Source organism: Plectropomus leopardus, chromosome 5 (genome assembly GCF_008729295.1).
Source record: "Plectropomus leopardus isolate mb chromosome 5, YSFRI_Pleo_2.0, whole genome shotgun sequence".
NCBI lineage: Eukaryota > Metazoa > Chordata > Actinopteri > Perciformes > Serranidae > Plectropomus > Plectropomus leopardus.
The window spans coordinates 605761-623548 of NC_056467.1; the positions used below are offsets into that span (position 1 = coordinate 605761).

The window sequence follows — 17788 nt, forward strand, 5'->3', positions numbered from 1 at the left end:
CCCCATGCTGATGGAAAACTCGGAACGGATTCTGAACAAGGTCCAGACCATGGCCGGATGTACAGCGCCAAAGCCAGTACCATGAAGGTCCCACTGCATCAGAAACGAGCCGGCACCATGCAGAACCAATCGTGGAGCTCAATGTCTGGACACTCAACTCAGACCCAAACTGAGAGCAAGACACAGACCTCAAATAAGTCCCGGACGGAAGTCAGTCAATCTAACGTCCACTCAGAGACCAAATACAGAACCCAAACTCATGCCGAGACCAAAGTTCAGAGACAGACCACAACACAAACTAGGCAACAATCGCAGATACAAACTAAAAACCAAATGTGGAGCCAGACCCAGTACCAAAGCCAGAACCAGACCAGGACTTACAGCCAGGATCGGACCCAAACCACAAGCCAGGAGGACCAAAGAGCCCAGGAGGAGAAAACGATAAAGAGAGCAGAGAGCCTGACAAACGGTAGGTTTCTATAACTTCAACAATATTTCGCTCTTGAATAAAAAAAAATCATTAAGAATTATGCATAACATGGAACCCAGAGAACGTAACAGGCTTTTTGTTACATCTGGATTATTGAGATTTAAAGATTTAGTTGAGTTATAGACATTATTATTCATGTCGGGGGAATTAAGGGCGATTTGAGTTTTTGAAATTTGTTCATCTTCTGTAAGCTTTCTTGACATTAATTTAAAACATTTCTGTGTGTGTGTATATAATATATATATATATATATATATATATTTCTATATGTTCTTCATATATTAATAGCCAATTACTTTGCATGGTTATTTCCTTCTTTTTTTGTTATTGTTTTTGTTTGTGTATTTATTTCCAGGTAATTTTCTTATAACTTTTGGGCAGTTTCTTTATTCCTTGCTCATTGCCTTATTTCCATGTTTTTGAAAAAGATCCAGCCAATTCTCTTGAATTAAAATCTAAAATTAAAATAAAATGAAAATTAAAAGTGGAACACCAAACTCTGCTCAGTTATATTTTGTCACTGAGGTATTTATTTATTTTCTGTCGTTTATTTCCAGATTTCCGGGAGACGGCGGTTGCTCCCTGTGAGCCTCTGCTGTTCGGTCACATGTTTGTCAGAGAGCAGCTGACGCCGGATTGTCACCATCAGACCAACGGATTCACCCTCTCCAGGCCCAGGGACTTCATCTCTGCCGTGACCAAAGAACGAGACTCCCAGAGCTCCACCGCACCTGGGGATCCTCCACTCGCCTCGCTCGGAGACGCGTCAGCCGTTCGGGTCGAGGCGAGCAGCTACGACCCCCGACGCCCCTCCGCCGACCCGTCGCAGACTTCATCCAGACGTCAGAGCTCCGGTTTGTGCTGCTCTTCCAGTTACAGCCGCTCGACGCCAATCGTGAACGGGGAGGTTTATTCGAGTCCTGAAGAGGCCGAGAAAAGAGAGAGAGGTGTGTGGATCATTTTACACCCGGATCGACCTCACTTTTCTTTTCCCAACAAGTACTTAAACCTCTAAATATGGAGAGAAAGGCAGGAAATGTCTCACACATCGCAGAAAATTAGTAAAAGCTGACAAGAAAAAAAAAAGATATTTATATACATATTTTAAGGGGGGAAATAAATAAAAAATAGGGAAAATGTCCAGAAAACTATATTCATAATTATTCTAATTATATATTTAAAATGATGTTACAGAGTTGTTAATATGTTCAAAGCATCTATTTCCAGGTAATTTTTAGGTAATTTTCTGACAAGAAAAAAAAAAGAAAAAAAGCTTTTTATTTGAAGAGGAAAAATTTAAAAAAGGAAAAAAGTCCACAAAACTAAGTTTGTAATTATTATAATAATACATATAGTTAATTTATTTATTCCTGTTATTTATTTCTATTTATTCCAGTTATGTTACAGAAAGAAGTTATATATAGCCTGATTTTTAAGATTTATTTTTTTGTGAGGGGGGAAGGAATCATTTTCTTGTGTTTATTTACTTTTTTGTGCTTATTTTTAGTAATATTTATGCTTATTTTTGTAATTTCTTACTTATTTTTCTTGCTTATTTTTGGGCCATGTCTAGCTAAGTTGCTCATGTCCTCCTACCTTGTTTTTGCAAGAATTTAAAACAATTAGTTGAAGTTTCAAAGCTTTAAGTCAGGATGTGATGTTAACCTAACCATTAAGTGTTTTTTTGTTGGTTTTTTTTTGTTTTTTGTGCCTAAACTTAACGACACATTAAACACAGCATTGTTGAAACAAAAAGTTTCAATTAATCTACATAAAAAGCGAACAAGTGGAAATGTATCCGTGGTTTCTAACATTCATCTTTTTTTTTGGTTACTGGGCTGCTTTTAAAATGTTTAGATCTTACTAATAAAGCAGTATTTTCTGAATCTTTACTGACTCACACATCAGAAACTGCAAATTTGGCAAGAGAGTGCAAAAGCTTTTTGTAGAAAAATCTACACACAAGTTTTTATGTAAGTGTGACTGCAGCATCAGATGCAGTTTACTGATTTCAGCACAACATCCTTCATGTGTATTATCATTTTTGTGTCATTTTCCAGTAAATATTTTACCTAGTGACTCTTACAGTCGGGGCTTATGCTGTAAAGACGCTGTTTGATTCTCCTCCTGGTTGTTTGCAGGTCGGAGCTGGGTGGCAGACGCCCTGTTTACTCAGTCAGAGAGGACTCGACATGTGTAAACATCACTAACCAGCCAGCAAACTCTGAGCCAAACATCTCTGCTCCCAGCATACCACAGTGGGACATGTCCAAAGATGGACATGTGCAGGACAAACAGGATTTGCCCGCTGCCCAAGATAAACATGCACCAGAATGTGGCATTTTAAGCACAGATGTGACGAGCGCTCCTGCAGGGCCTGGATACCTGATCCGCACAGGAGTCACGGATGGAGAGGCATCCCCGGGAGAGCTGGTCCTGATTATAGCATCCGCACACGCTCAGGCCCCGACAGAGCACCACAGATCCACGGGGCCGGACCTCAGAGAGCAGGCCCAGAGGGAAACGCCTCACCTGGTGGAGGGAGGCGCCACCACCGGGGGGGTCTCTGTGGCGTCAAAGAAAGATGAAAGCGAGCAGACGACATTCAGCGATTCACCTCAAACCCAGATGATTCTACAAGGTTCAGCAGTGGTTTTTACAGAAGACACATCTCATTGCAGGTCCCCCGGAGACCTGCTCACTCCACTGCACCCCTCACAGGTCTCCAGTCGTACAGAAACCCCAGAGGATCACCAAGCACCGAGTCCGTGGTCATCGCTTCAAACTTCAGAGTCAAATCTGGCCCGACCACGTCCTGCGTCAGTGCAGTCTGTAGACTGTCTGCCGACGTTCACCAGCCAGAGGCCGCAGCACCTTCCGTCTGCTATCAGCAAACAGGCTCCGCCTAACTCCAGGTATGTCACCGAAGATTCAAACACACTGACTTTAGAGTGGGTCGTATTTTGTAGTTAGCATCAACCTGGTTCCCTCGTCCAAAACTTTGCTGAGGTAAACACACATAAAACACACTTAGGTAATGCGGTTGGGGGATTTACTCTTTTGTGTAAATGCCTCAGCCGGACCTGAACTGGCCTTTGCGTTGTCCCACACGCACCATAGTCCCGTGCTTTTACACGGAGGTCGAACAGCATCAATTCGTAGAAGAATTCCAGGAAAAAACAAAGAAGAAAACAAAACAAGACGATGGTACCAAGTAAAGCGTAGAGTACACACAAAATGTGCAACACCGAAAAGTTATCCATTTTTTCAACGTTCGACACGCAACATATGTATGCTGCATTTAAACACCTTTCACATGCATTTTGACCTCTGAAAGCTGAAAAATGGTTTGTTTTCTTTCAAAATACAGTAAAAACAAAATCAACAACTTCGCAAGAAATATCCCACAAACTGAAAAAAAAAACATTTTTTTTTTAATTTCACATTTTTCTGTAATTTTCTTGTAACATCTTATTAATTTCTGAGTTTCACCAATCAAAACAACACAAAAACATAACAGCAAGTTTTTGTTTATGAAGGCACAGAAGTGTGTGACAAAATACCTCACATTAGCCAAAAACAAATTACTGCTTAAAGCCATGCAAGACAGTTCTCTTATGTTTTACACAAAAGTAAAACTGTTTTACACAACATGCAACATGGTGGTTGAACACTAACAAACATCCTTGATTGACAAACCGGAAAACACACCCAGAGAACAGGAGGCACAAGTTGACAAGAGATAAGTCAGCGTGACAAAGGCTTCCACGTTTTTTACGAGTGCACCAAAACGTACAAGTTTTTTAACTTGTAATTAACAGGTAATGACCTCACCTGCAAGATGACCATTTGTTCATCAATTATTCACCCCATGTTACTTTAACGTCATGAAGAAAACTTTCTTGCATGCCTCCACGGTCAATCTGAAATCTAAAAAAGTTTTGGCATTTTCACTGAAACCTTAATATTTAAAACATGTCAGTAAAAACAGTCTCATGCACAGACAAGTTTCGGGCCTAGGCACATGCATGGGCACATGATGCAGTTTTCAGGCACGCTGTGGGTGTCGCTCATGGGTCAAGTTTAGTAAATGATGCATGTGTTTGGAAAGTTCTGCACAGACGACTGGGTAAACAAGACTTGGCCTGAACTGCATGAGTTGTGTGAGATTTTTTAAATAGATGAACTTTTGCTTTTGTTAAATGTGGTCCTTGTTTAGGACAATTCATTAAGAATGATTTTTGGATTGTATGCTCACCGTGGAGACATGCTCGTAAAACAAAGTTAACGTGACATGCTGTAACTGATATGCAAATGTTCATTTTGTTGGTGAAGTATTTTTTTAATTATGCATGTTTATTGGTAACATTAGTGTAGTACAAACTAAGAACAGGTTTGTTATTATCAATGGAACAAGTTACCTTTGGTTTTCAAAGTAATGTAATTTTTTGAGACAGGGACAGTGCACAATGAAACATTAACTTTATATAAAACAAGGACAGATGCATTAAACCAGGTTCTAGCAGAGCTGCTGTTTCCCGCCTGTAGTTTCTGGGCGGGTTATGGAATAAATAAATATATAAATGACAGAATTTGATTAAATTAAATACAAAACATCAGTTCATAAAATGTTACAAATATTATTATCCTCCTCAAGAAAAATCTAAAATTTGTTCAAAATTGCAGCTATAAAAAGTAGTCCACAGTCATTCCCGCATCCTAAAACCAGTCTGCCCCCCTCCCAACCCCCAACAGGCACAAGATAAAATAATGTAGATATGCATAATGCTGCACAATCCCAAATCCTGAACCTCCCCCACACTGAATGAGAATAATGAATTATCCTTCCAAATTTTTGCAAAAATGCTTGCATTTCTCACTTGCTCATGCATTACAAAATAGCGCATAAAACATTGCAAAACAGTAACACTTTGCTGTGGAAAGATGCTGAGGATCTTTTATTGGCATTTTATGTTGCAACAATTAAAAACAAAAGCTAAGAAAGATAGTCAGAACTCATAAAGCTGTATGTTGAACAAAGAATCTCCTCAGAAGGTATAAACCCGATCCTAAACCCTGGCCTAAAACAAAACAACCCAAAAACCCAACTCCACCCCACACGTTTTGGACGTGAAAGTAAACTGCCACCATGCAAATGATGTTTGGCCCATTGTTTTGTGTTTTTAGCACATAAACAAATTCTGAATGTTAAAAATGAACGGCTGTGGCTGTTCAATCGGACTGCAGTGAGATTGACTTAGTGATAAAACAAGGTTAAGTCAGGCCAAATGTTGTTTAAAGAATGCGCCGAAGGGTTTCTCCAAACTGTAAGCACGTTGTTAAGGCCAGAGATTAGTAACACCAGAAGAATGTCACCTTGGCTCATTATCTGCAGAAAACTTGCCTTTGGCCACACAAAACTGGCTGTGCTTTAGCGGCACTTCAACTGTTTGTGTGTGTGTGTGGCCAAAAAGCAAATTAAGATTTTCTGAGCCAGTGGAAAATAACACAAATAGCATCGTACAAACTCAAAGCAGCTGCAGTTGGTATTCCTAAAAATTTCTGCCCCTTAAATGGAGATCTGAAATGCTAAAAAAAAAAAAAAATACACTTATTTTTGTCTTTTTCTGTTCTGGATGACACCTCTTGTAATCACAGAAACACTAAAATATACTGCACACGATTTTGGATTTTCTCTTCAAAACATGCATAGACAAGAGTTAGCACATAATGCAAACTCTAGATGTAAAAGAAGTGTGTAGAGTTATAAAGGTAGACATATCAAAATGCAGAGATTAGGAAAAACCTCTCCCAGCTCGTATCCGCCCAGCAGAGACAAAACAGGCACTCTTTGTTTCGAATTGGAAATATTTCAAAAACTACATGAAGTGTAATTAATACCTGTGTAGAGAGCACCTGGTGCAGAGCAACAGCAAAAGTTCCCATGTTGGCCATGCTACCACATAAATGACTCTTTTTAAAGCCTCTGGGAACCCAAATACCATTAGCCTCAGTCCAAATTTGAAATAGTCATTTTAGTTTTTTCAGTTTCCTGAAGCTGGGTTGATTTTGACGTGTTTATCCCCGATTTATATCACGTAATGATATCCTGAGGCAAAAAATGTTTCAAACAAACAAAAGCCACAAACAAAAACAAGATGCCTTAAAGTCATGCATGAAAGACAGCTATCAATTGATACTAATTTAACGTGTCAAAGTGGAATTTCTCAGCGCTCCTTTCATTACTGTAGACGTTACCAGATGTGGCACGCCCTGTTTACCAGTTAACCCTACGGGTGCATCCCGGCTCGTGTTGCATGTTCAGCGTTATGCTGACTGTCTGCTGAAGTAATATCAATAACAAAGCATTCAGTAAACTCACCATCCAGTGACACAGTGAAACATTTTTTAAGTTCAGAGGTCATGTTTAGAAACACGATGAGTGCCGGAGCGCACTCTGGCACAAACTGGCCCGGTGGTAAATTTGGAGCGCTCCTGGAATGTACCTTTCGGTTATTTAGAGCACGGCACGGTGGCGAAATGTTATAAAATTTTAGAAACGCCCTAAAATCCTTAGAATGTCCAAAATCTGAGAAATGTCCTAAAACCCTGGATATGTCCTGACATTGACAGTCAAAAAAAACAAACCCAATCCTAGGAAACGGCTTAAAAATGTCTTTTTTAATCTGTGTTTGTCTGTCAGGTCCAGGGAACCAGACCAGCAGGACTCACGATGCCCCAACAGTCCACCATTTTCCAGCCTCCCTCCAGGCAGCCGCCCATCTTCCAGACCCTCCAGCCTGATGGAGAGAACAAACCCAGCCTTTGGCACCGCCGGCGAGGACGCAGAGCTCCCCACGGCCCCTTCGGCCTTCAGACCCAGCCTCAGGCACCGCTCCCCTTCCCCTGTCAAAGCTCTCCCTTCCTCCTCGGTCCGAGCGCCTCCCTGCTCCTCACCGTTCAGGGTCGTTCCAGCATCTTCTCCCACCACTGTATCTGCGGAGGATACCTCCCTGAACACTGTGTCCAGGGCTCCTCCTTGTTTTTCTTCCACTCCTTCCTCTGTGAGGGGTACCTCAGTGCAAGCTCCTCCTGCTTTTTCTTCTTCACCTTTCCCTGCTTTCACTCCGTCCTCCTCCTCCTCTGGGAGGTCTTCATCCATAAGAGCAGGTCCTCCTTCCTCCCCTACGCTGCCTTCCTCTGTCCGCTCTCCCCCGTGCTCCTCCCCCATCGCTTCCTCCTCTGCTTTCACCAGATCTTTAGCTGCCTCCTGTATTAGCCAGTCCATCAGTCAGAGTATGGCGAAAAAGAACAACGCCCTGCAACAACCCGTAAACGCAGTGAACCAAAGCCCCTCCTCCACACCTTCTTTACCCTCCTCTCATCTACGACAGCGCTCCCCTTCACCTAAACTCCCTCCCAGTCAGCAGGGCTCCGGCACGCCTGCGTATGCTCAGCTAGGATGCGCTAAAGACGGGTACCAGCATCCAAGGGGTCCGTCGTCCTCCCCGTGGTCCTCTTGCCCTTCGCCGTCTCTCATGCAGTCTCCAACTCTTTCCCAGCGCTCCCCTTCCCCATCTATGATTCTGCCGCATTCCTCCCCTTCCCCTCGTCCCTCGTTCCTTCACTCCAAATCTGACTCATCACAGAATGCAAACAACAACAACAACAATAATAACACCATGCATAATCACGCCATCAGTAATGGCTGTTGGTCAGTTGGTCCACAGAACGCGCCACTTGCTAATGGTAACGCCACAGTAATGCAACAAACCCACGATCCTCTCTGGACGGGGTCGCACAACCGTGTAGCTCGGCCTTTTTCTGCATCCGAGCCAAGCTCACGAGTTCAGTCGCCGTCTCCCTCTCCAACTCCCACTTCGTTTACTCGCCTCTGCTCCCCACCTCCTCAACATAATTACTCCTCACCCATGGCGAACAAACCACCCCATCCTCGGAGCACTCGGGTTGGAGGTGCGAGCTCCCATAACCCACTAGGTCTCACTCTGGAGCTACCTAAGACCTCTTCTGTGCAGTCTTACTTAAGCCCTCAGATCCTCTCCCCGCCTCCTATTGGCGTGTCTGTGAACGTTTGGACGAATAACGTTGCGGCGCCTCAACCTAGAAACCCGAGACAAGCTTCTTCCTCTGCTTCTCCTTCCTTTTCTTCCTCAACTGGCTCACCAACATTGGAGAACGCCACTTCCTCTTCTTTTTTGCGGAGTTCCAGGGCGTCCTCTCCTTCTGCATCCTCCCAAGCTACCCTCCGCAGGTCTTTCTCCTCCAACCTGGCAGACAGACCCCCTAGTCCTGTCCGAACCCCTAGCGGGCTGCGCCGCTCTTGGGTTGAAAGCAACCGCAGGTCTCTTGGTTTTAGTGGTCGAGCGTCTTTTGACCAGCAGGAGTCGTGTCCAACCAGTCCGAGGAGTGGGTGGTCCTCGTACTGCAGCTCGCCGTCCTGCCTCAGCCCTCGCGCTGGAATTCAATCCCCACTGTCACCCAGCAGGCTTACCCCAGGGAAGGGCAGCGCTGGTGGGCAACATTTCACCAGCGTCCCCTGGCCAGATGTGCGAGAGCTTTCAAACAAATACAACGGAACTGACAGCCTTGATGCAAGTACTGCTTCTACGATCATCACCTCCTCTCCTTCTCCTCTGTCCTCGCTGTCCCACACGCTCCTCTCCTCTCCTGTTTCATCACACGGCCAGACAGAGTGGGGAGACCTGGAGTTAGAGGAGGGTAACTGTCGCAGCCAGCTGATCTGCGCCTACGTTGCCCGGCCCTCATGTGAACAAAACCTCTCGTCTTCATGCATGGTTCTCTCCTCCTCGGGCGTCGCCTCCCCTCCACCTGCCCCCTTCCAAAACCACAACTACCAATCCACACCACCTCCTGTACCCACAGTCCCTTCTCCATTGCCTTCATCATCACCGCTACCTTTTGCCCTTTCATCTCCGACCAAACAAGGCAACCAGAAGACCAGTTACGCCACCACGGTCAACCTCCAGATCGCTGGAAGTGGCCGCATTACTTCCTTCAGCACCGCCCAAGTCAGCCTGACTCAAACCCTGCAGGGTGGATCCGGAGGACCAGGACAGGGACAAATGACGAGAAGAGTAAGCATCAACGGACTTTCACACCTTCCTCCCCCTCTTTCTCAGAACTGTCACAGACTGTGAACTAAAAAAGGCACCTTTCTTTCTTTGGATTACAAGACAAGAAGGGCCCAAAAAAGGCAGGTAAAGGAAAGAACAAGACATCAGTGAGGTGCACTTGTGCATTTATCCAAATTAAGCACCAGAACTTGTGGCTTCAATAGTCTAGTCAGCGGCCAGACCTCCAGAGCTTTTCCCCGGTTTATCGTGAACCTTTTTTAACTCCATGAGTCCGCCACGCTGAAAATAGCAGATAGCAAAGGATTGGGTACTTCAGTTTAGGGATGAGTTCACCTCTGAGGGAAATAATGAATGTTTTCATCCATATTCCACACTGATCCTCTCCGTGTGGTGGGATCAGATGTAACGCGGACTATGCTTCAAATCTTCCGAACAGATGACCTTCCACGAGTGGAAATCCTACCTGCACGCATTTTTCAACCCGGGCCTATGACTTTGAATGGATGCTAACACGATTGCTTTTTGTAAAAAAAAAAAAAAAAAAAAAAAAAGTTAAGAAATATATGTTGCCGTCGATGAAAATGAATCACTTCACTGTGATCGTGCTGGATGAGCACTCAAATCGCTGAATGTCCACCGCTGGATGTGATGTAGTAAAAAAATTGGATTACACGCCTGGTTTCGCAGCGTCGAGCAGTCAGACGTCGGTTTCTTGTTCAGTTCTCCCGTCTGAACAGCTCTGGACTCTTACTGTGGATGTGACGACGTCTCGGAGGAACAACTCATTTTACACTCGTAGGAATAGATGCCGAAATTAGTAACTTTAAGCATTTTTGCTAAACCTGCAATAACAGACGATTGAAGGTCAAGTGTCCAACCAGTGCTGTATGCAATCACAGTTACTTAATGTATTTTTTAATTCTTCTTCTTTTCTATTGTTGATCAAACATCATTTAAGGCTATTTGGGGCCAGTTTTTAAGGTTGGTGGTAACTGTGGATATTAATAATCTATCTTTTAACCATTATTATTCTTTTTTTATTTTATTTTATTGTTTATTTATGAAGTTAGTCTTATTCTCTTTGGCACTTATTATCCTTAAAGTAATGATGGTATTTTGCACAGTGTCCTCAGCTCTTGGGTGCGTGAACCAAATGTGTGTGAGAGAGAGTGTGTGAGTGTGTGTGTTTGTGTCTGAAAATGACGCGTCTGGTAAGTTCTCCTTTAACTTCAGACCAGGCCAATATCTGTGTTTTTAATGCTGTCTGTTCCCGTTTTGATGTATTCAGCTGGTTTATCGACTGTACGCTCTCTCCTGTCGTTGCTGCCCTTCAGAAACCTTGAGCTCCAAAAGAAAATTAGGTGAAAAATGCTGCCTGATGAAATATTATTAACCCTTTGAAACCTGGATGCACATCAGTCATCTTGTGTTCAAACCACACAAACTGTTTGAGCCTTTGAAACTTAAGTGTATTGATTTGATGTCTTGAAGGGGTGACAAGAAAATGACCTACGCATTTTAAAAAAGAGGGGAGGATTCTCAGAAAATTATCCCAAAAAATAGGGAAAAATGTCCAGAAAATTGTATTTATAATAATTTTATATTTGATCATATGGTAAAGAAAAAATAACAACATCTATAAAATAAATACTTTTTTTTTTTTAATTTTCAACACTTTTGGGTCATTTTCTTGTTTATTTTTAATTTTTAATTTTTTTCTTAGATTCAGATAATTTTCTTGTAACATTTTTCCTTTTTTTTCTTTTTGGCTAATTTTTTCTTGTTAATTTGTTAATTTGGTTTCCTTCTTCCTCAAAGCGATTTGCTCAGGTTTCAAAGTAATAATGCATGAGGCTATATAGTGTTTAAATCTTATTGTTTATCAATAAAACTTTCCCAGATTTTTAAAAGAAGCAGATCAGATAAAACACAGTTTTCTCCTAGATTTAACGCCCCAACGTAAAAAAACCCGACCTTTTCTGGGTAATAGAAAACAGTATTCACACCATTTACAGTTCCTCTGGCGATGAGCACGGCTTCAAAAATGTTTCTAGCAGCTGTTTTTACATGCACAATAATATTCCACTGTTACTCTGAATGTGACAGTTTTCCAAATTGGGCGTTATTCCAAACATTTTCCAATTGAGACGTGGCACGTGCCGGTATCATTCGGGTCAGCGCGCTCAGAATATGTGAACCAACCGGGGTTTTTCCAGTTTGTGACGCGCGGCCTCGTTTACGGACGGTTTTGTGTTGCGCACAAACCTTTTCACCAACAGTTTGCTCATCAGGGCTGTGGTCGGACTACGAAAAGTGACCCATGTAACCGCGAGCACGTATTTTGTGTATAACCCACATTATCAGTGTGACCGGTGCAGAGTAAAGAGGGACGGATTTTAAATCGCAAACGTCCGTGTAAACACGAAGAGGGTGGCGGCAAGAAAAACACTAGACTCTAAGATTTGTTGTCAGCATGTTTCTTTTCCTAAACCTGACTTACGTAATTTAACCTACGTAACTTAATTTTCCTAAATTAAAGCTACGTCACTTTCCTAAACTTAGCCTACGTAGCTTTTCATCTCGAAACCTAACTTACTTTTCTTTACTTGTGTAAACCTCACCTGCATAACTTTACCGTCCTAAAATTAACGTAAGTAGATTTCCCAAACTCAACCTAACGTAACGTTTTTTAAACCTGATCTACGTAACTTTACTTTCCTAAATTTAACCGTCTTAGCTTTACTTTCCCAATCATAACCTAAGTAACTTTATTTTTTTCTAAACCTAATCTACGCAACTTTACTTTTCTAAACCGTCGAGTATGGTACTTAATGCCACGCCATTGTTGGACGCTAATCGTTAGATATCATTCGAACTGTTGTACGAGGATTCGTCGCTGGGGTAGAGATGCAAGTCCGAAGAAAAAGTCAACATTTCTGGTCGTGAGAAGAAACACTTCTACTTTTCATTATCATGAAACAGGTTTTCAGACAAAAGCAAGTATTGCAACGGCGACCTTTTGTTTTGATATTGCAACACCAGCTGCACGTAAATGGTAACGTTATCGAAATGTTTATTATTTAATTCGACGTGAACAGCTCAGTGGGAAGATTGTCTTTTTTCTAACGCGGACAAACACTGGATTATTTTGTGCATGTAAACATAGGTTTATAAAACTGAAATTGTATTTTTTTAAATCCAATCTAATTTTCCTCCAATTCTTTTTCAATTCATCATGAACACAAAAAAAGCCTTTTAAACAAAAATTAAAACAATCGAAATTTTGAAACATCGGGCTGTAAAAACACGTGGAGGTCAAATTGATGCAAAAAAATAACAAAGGTGTTTCCTGCAGGGCGCTGGTGACAAAGTGGAGAGATCAATATGTTTTTTGGGAACTGGTGAAAAGGGAAATATTAACTAAACCCTCGTAGAATCAGAGATGTACGGAAATAAAGGTATGTGGTGCATAATCAAAACTCCTCATGTTTTTTATTTAATTTGAACTTGTCCGTTTGCTCAAAGTATCCAACTACGAATCGAACTTGGATGATAAGAGAGTTTGAAGTAATCATTTTCATTGACTGTTTTCTGTTTTGAACTCTGTGCATACCTCCATGGTTTGTTTTGTTTGTTTTAAAATCTCCTCCCGTGAGTCCACGCCCTGCCCGCAGCTTTACAGGCCGGCCACTTTACTGATTTGTTTAGTATTTTTTTACTGTTTATCTTTGCTTCCTGCCTCCACAACAGATAAGAGAAATCCAAAAAGAAAACTCTGCCTGCTGCGGGCATCCTGTTTGAGAATTTTTAAACAGCTTCAAACGCTGCAGCAGAGTGAACTGTTAATTTATCAGTGAGTTTGTGCTCTGCCAGTATCTTATCTTTCTCTTATGTGCAGCTCAGTTTCGGTTTTGCTTTGACCCGCAGACTTTGACTTTGACCTCGGCTTTCGGCCGCTCGCTCTGCAGCCGTCCTCCTCGCTGCAGCTCTCACAAAGGTAAGAGCTTTAAACGCATTTATTTATTTTAGGTTTAATGGGAACTTGCTGTTTTTCAGCTCTGACTAATAGAATATAGAATAGAATAGAAAAAGTTAAACTTCATTAATCCCATGAGGGAAATTGTTTCGTTACAGCAGCAAATAAGAGAGCAGCAACTGAGAAAAATATTCATTCAAAAGGCAAAATAATGCAAATATATATACAAAGGCACTTAACATAGAATAAAACAGAATAGAATAAAATAAAATAACAATAATAATAATAATAATAATAAATAATAAAGATATGTACTGAAAATAAACAAACAAAAAGCCAAAAAGATAAAAAGAGCAATAACAAAAGAGAAAATGTGCAAATAGTGTGTAAAGCCCAACTTCATAGAGGTAAAAAAAAAAAATAATAATAAATTACGTATTAATAGACACAGTTTAGGGAAGGGAGTAAGTTTTTTGTTAGTTTTTAATTGATGTCATGATGAGTTAACATGATTTTTTTCGTGAAGTATGTCCCCATTAAAGCGCTTCGAGTAAAAGCATTAAAATGTGGCTTTTAGCTGCTATCAGCGGGAGGAAACGTACCTGATTGGCCATTAAATGCAGAATAATCATTTTAGATTGACAGATTCATTATCAATGTTCGTTAAAAAACATAAACCCAATTTTAAAAAACGCGTTTTTTGTGGTGTTTTTTTTGGCTGAAAAACATTTACTTTTGCATCATCTGTGAAATTACTGTAATTTGTTTTCCAGGAATAACGCAGCACATTCTCAGGAGATCCAGTAGTGATTTAAATGTTCTCATGAGAAACAACACCGTTATCCTCTTATTAACTTTAATTATCTTCAATCATTCTTCTCTTTTTGGGGCAGAATGAAATCTCCACAACCTCTGTGTTGGATTAAAATGTAGTCTGTGAGACAAAAGATAATGAACAAAACTTTTTGAGATGTTTTATTCTAGCAGACAATTTTTTTTTTTGACAAGCCAAACATATACAAAAGCATCAGTTACAGCACAAATCAAAAAACAATATATCTGAAAGATTATTTAAGGTAAAATTTGCAGCATAAAAATTTAATTTTAAAAAAGATACAAGCAAATAAACAAATTAGAAAATAAAACTGGTAAAAACAAAAAACACAAAGAAGAAACCAACAACGAAAACAAAAAAATTAACAAGAATAATAAACAGATTAGACAATAAAAAGGTAAATAAAAATACAAAACAAAAAAATAACATGAAAAATAAACAGCTTAGGGAATTAAAAAACTATGATGCATGAAAAAAATAATGAAATAAATAATAAATTCAAATAGCAGCATAACTTTCAAAAGCTTTTGTTAAAGCACTTTTTTTGTTTATTTAAATGAAGCTTTGTCTTTAGGAAAACTTTCACTTCCAGGAGGAAATATACAAACTTAGAAGATTTCAGTTTGTGAATTGAAAAAAAGAAGAGTTTAACAAACAAAATTCATAAAATATTCAAGAGCACCATATTGTTCTGAATTTGATCATAACAGATGATATTATCTTCAGGTTAAAGACTGAGTTTAATGCTTTAAAACAAATGAGATTGCCGTTGTTTGTCCAAAAATATTTTTTTTTTAATATGTTTCATGTTCAGAAAATAAATTTGTATAGTTTCTGTGTTGTGTTTGCAAAAGGAGCAGAAAGTGTCAATATCTGTGAACTCAACAATAAGGCGATGAGTGGGCGATATTCTTCTGAAAAATCGGACTTCTTTAGCTTTCATTTATTGTTAATGTGAGTTTTCAGAAAAAACTTGTCATTAGCTACAGTTTTTTTCCTTCTTTGAAAATATCGCAGAATCTGATTATTGTCGCAATTTATGTTAGTCTAAGTCCGTCCGACGTGAATAAAGGCTGATTTATGTCAGTGTTACCTTAACTCGGGTGACTTTTCATAAGCTGAATTTTTCAATTTTGAATGGCACGAGTCAAGGAGTTAAATTCTTATTATTGTTTGTATGAAATCAAATCGGCAGAATCATCAAAAAGCTGGAGAATAAGGCTAAAAGTACCTTCTTGAAACAGTTAAGGAAATAAAAAATGTGTTTTTAATGAGTAGTCGCAGTTGTTCCAGAGAATAACTTGTGAGGAGAGAAATTGTGGTCACAGGAGAGCATCTAGCAGGGAGCACCAAAGTGCTGTTTCTGATGATATCGAGGAACATCTGGACTGAATTTTGTCTGATGGATTGGTCATTCAGTCCGTTCTCACAATTACAGCAGCAGGAGCACTTCTGTCTTTACTGGAAATGTATGTTTTTCCACTTTTCTCACGCTGACATTTGACCCAGTCAGAAAATGTCCAGCAGCATACTCACATATTTCCAAAAATAATCCCCGCGTGTCCCAAAGCGTGGAACCGGAGCGATCCCCAGTCAGTGTATTTCTGCACAGAGGAAGTATCAAAAAAGATAAAAGCGTCCTTGTTTAAATTTTTTTTCTTTGCCCACCCATCTAGATGTCGTTTCCTGAATGTTATCACTTGATTGAATTAATTAAATTTTATTCATATATAACCTTTCAAAACAACATACAAAATTTTAATTTTTTTTTTTTTTTTTGTATTCCAAAGTAAACCTTGTTTAAGATTTTTCCTGCCTCACGTGAGATTTTACAAAATGAAAACTGAGACCTTGCACATTAAGTAGCCTAGAAACCAGATCATGTTGAACCAGCCACCATAGAGGGGATCTGCTGCAGCTGCAAATCAGTGGAGACCTGAATCCATTTTGACTGTAGTAAAGGAGTTTGCACTGAGGAGCTCCAGCACGCACATGTCCAACAGCCCACTCCAGCGCAGACATGTCCAACAGGTCCTATAACCCATTCCAGCATGCAGACATGTCCAGCAGCCCATTTCAGCGCAGACATGTCCGACAGACCGCTCCAGCGCGTGGACATGTCCGACAACCCGTTCCAGTGCGTGGACATGTGCGATAGCATGTTCCAACACATGGACATGTCCAACAGCCCACTCCAGTGCAGACATGTCCGACAGTCCCTTCTAGGATGGACATGTCCAACAGCCCACTCCAGTGCAGACATGTCCGACATATGTCTGTCTCATGCTCTTATGACACCGAGGAAAATCTCACGCCAAAACACAGCGAGGGCAGAGGTGTTATTAGGGCAGATGTAATGTTTTGGGGGCCCGGGGCCACAAGCACATGAGTTCAAAGTTTTTAATTCCTGAGTAAAATGATTAACAGCACAGAAGTTTGACAGAAGCTGAAGTCAGAGTCCTGCAGTCAGCAGAGGTTGGCCTATTATCAGCACAATGTGCTTCAATTTACCTGAAGTTTGTTTAAGATGGAGCTTTTAATTTTTATATAATGCTGGAAAGTTTAATTAAAGTTTAACAAATATTAATAATTAGTTGAATACCCCTTTTATACCCTAATACCCCTAGTATTTAGTGTGTTTTCTCACCAGATTTGCTCGGGGATTGTCGCAAAAAAATAAACCAGATGCCAAAACTTTCACTGAATATCAGGAGCTTGTCATGGAGCTCTGAGAGAGGCCAGCGCTCCGGCCCAGCTGCACGGCGTCACACGACAACATGTCGGACAGAACTGGTGGCGTAGTGATTATACACCAGTGGACGGCACCGGGCGCGTCCACATGCAACGCGCACAGACAGCGTCACTTGAGGATGCAAGAGATCCGGATCCGCGTATGAAACACCGAAAGACAGTGTCAAATACTAAGGCAGAGTATCGGCTCTCACCTGAATCCCTCTCTCTCATAACTCAGTCGAGCACGAAACCTCGGGGTTATCCTGGACTCTGATTTAAATTTCCAGTCATCAAGTTAGTAACTTTATCTGCCTACTATCGTTAAAAAACCATTTCCTGAGTCAGAGGAATCATGTCAAAGGCTCACCCACGCCTTTATTTACAGTAGGTTAGATTACCGCAACGGTCTGCTCGCAGGCCTTTCAGAACAAGTGTTCGGCAACTTCAGCTTATTCAGAAAGCTGCTGAGAGTCCTGACAGAAATATGAGCACGTTACTCCAGTCCTAAAATCCTCACAGTGACTACCCGTCACTCAGAGAACTGATTCAAAATCTCGCTGCTTCTCTACAAATCAATCTGTGGCTCAGCGCCAAAATATATCTCTGACATGCTTTTGACATATGAACCTTCAGGGGCC

At 41.0% G+C, this 17788-nt stretch overlaps 1 protein-coding gene across 1 annotated transcript; it reads left to right on the top strand.

Moving 5' to 3' along the window:
* The first annotated feature begins 20 nt into the window (after nt 1-20).
* LOC121942819 (mucin-5AC-like) lies at nt 21-11174 on the top strand. The gene is made up of 4 exons (XM_042486085.1): nt 21-469; nt 1048-1435; nt 2632-3405; nt 7194-11174. Exons 1-4 carry the CDS (start codon nt 58-60, stop codon nt 9667-9669), a joined length of 4050 nt encoding a protein of 1349 aa, XP_042342019.1. The 5' UTR covers nt 21-57; the 3' UTR covers nt 9670-11174.
* Nucleotides 11175-17788: the final 6614 nt, after the last annotated feature.

Bases quoted from the DNA above. Each gene is read 5' to 3' on its own strand.
- LOC121942819 (XM_042486085.1), top strand. From the start codon at position 58: ATGTACAGCGCCAAAGCCAGTACCATGAAGGTCCCACTGCATCAGAAA. The intron at 470-1,047 runs GTAGGTTTCTAT...GTTTATTTCCAG, and splicing joins AGCAGAGAGCCTGACAAACG to ATTTCCGGGAGACGGCGGTT. The intron at 1,436-2,631 runs AGGTGTGTGGAT...GGTTGTTTGCAG, and splicing joins GAGGCCGAGAAAAGAGAGAG to GTCGGAGCTGGGTGGCAGAC.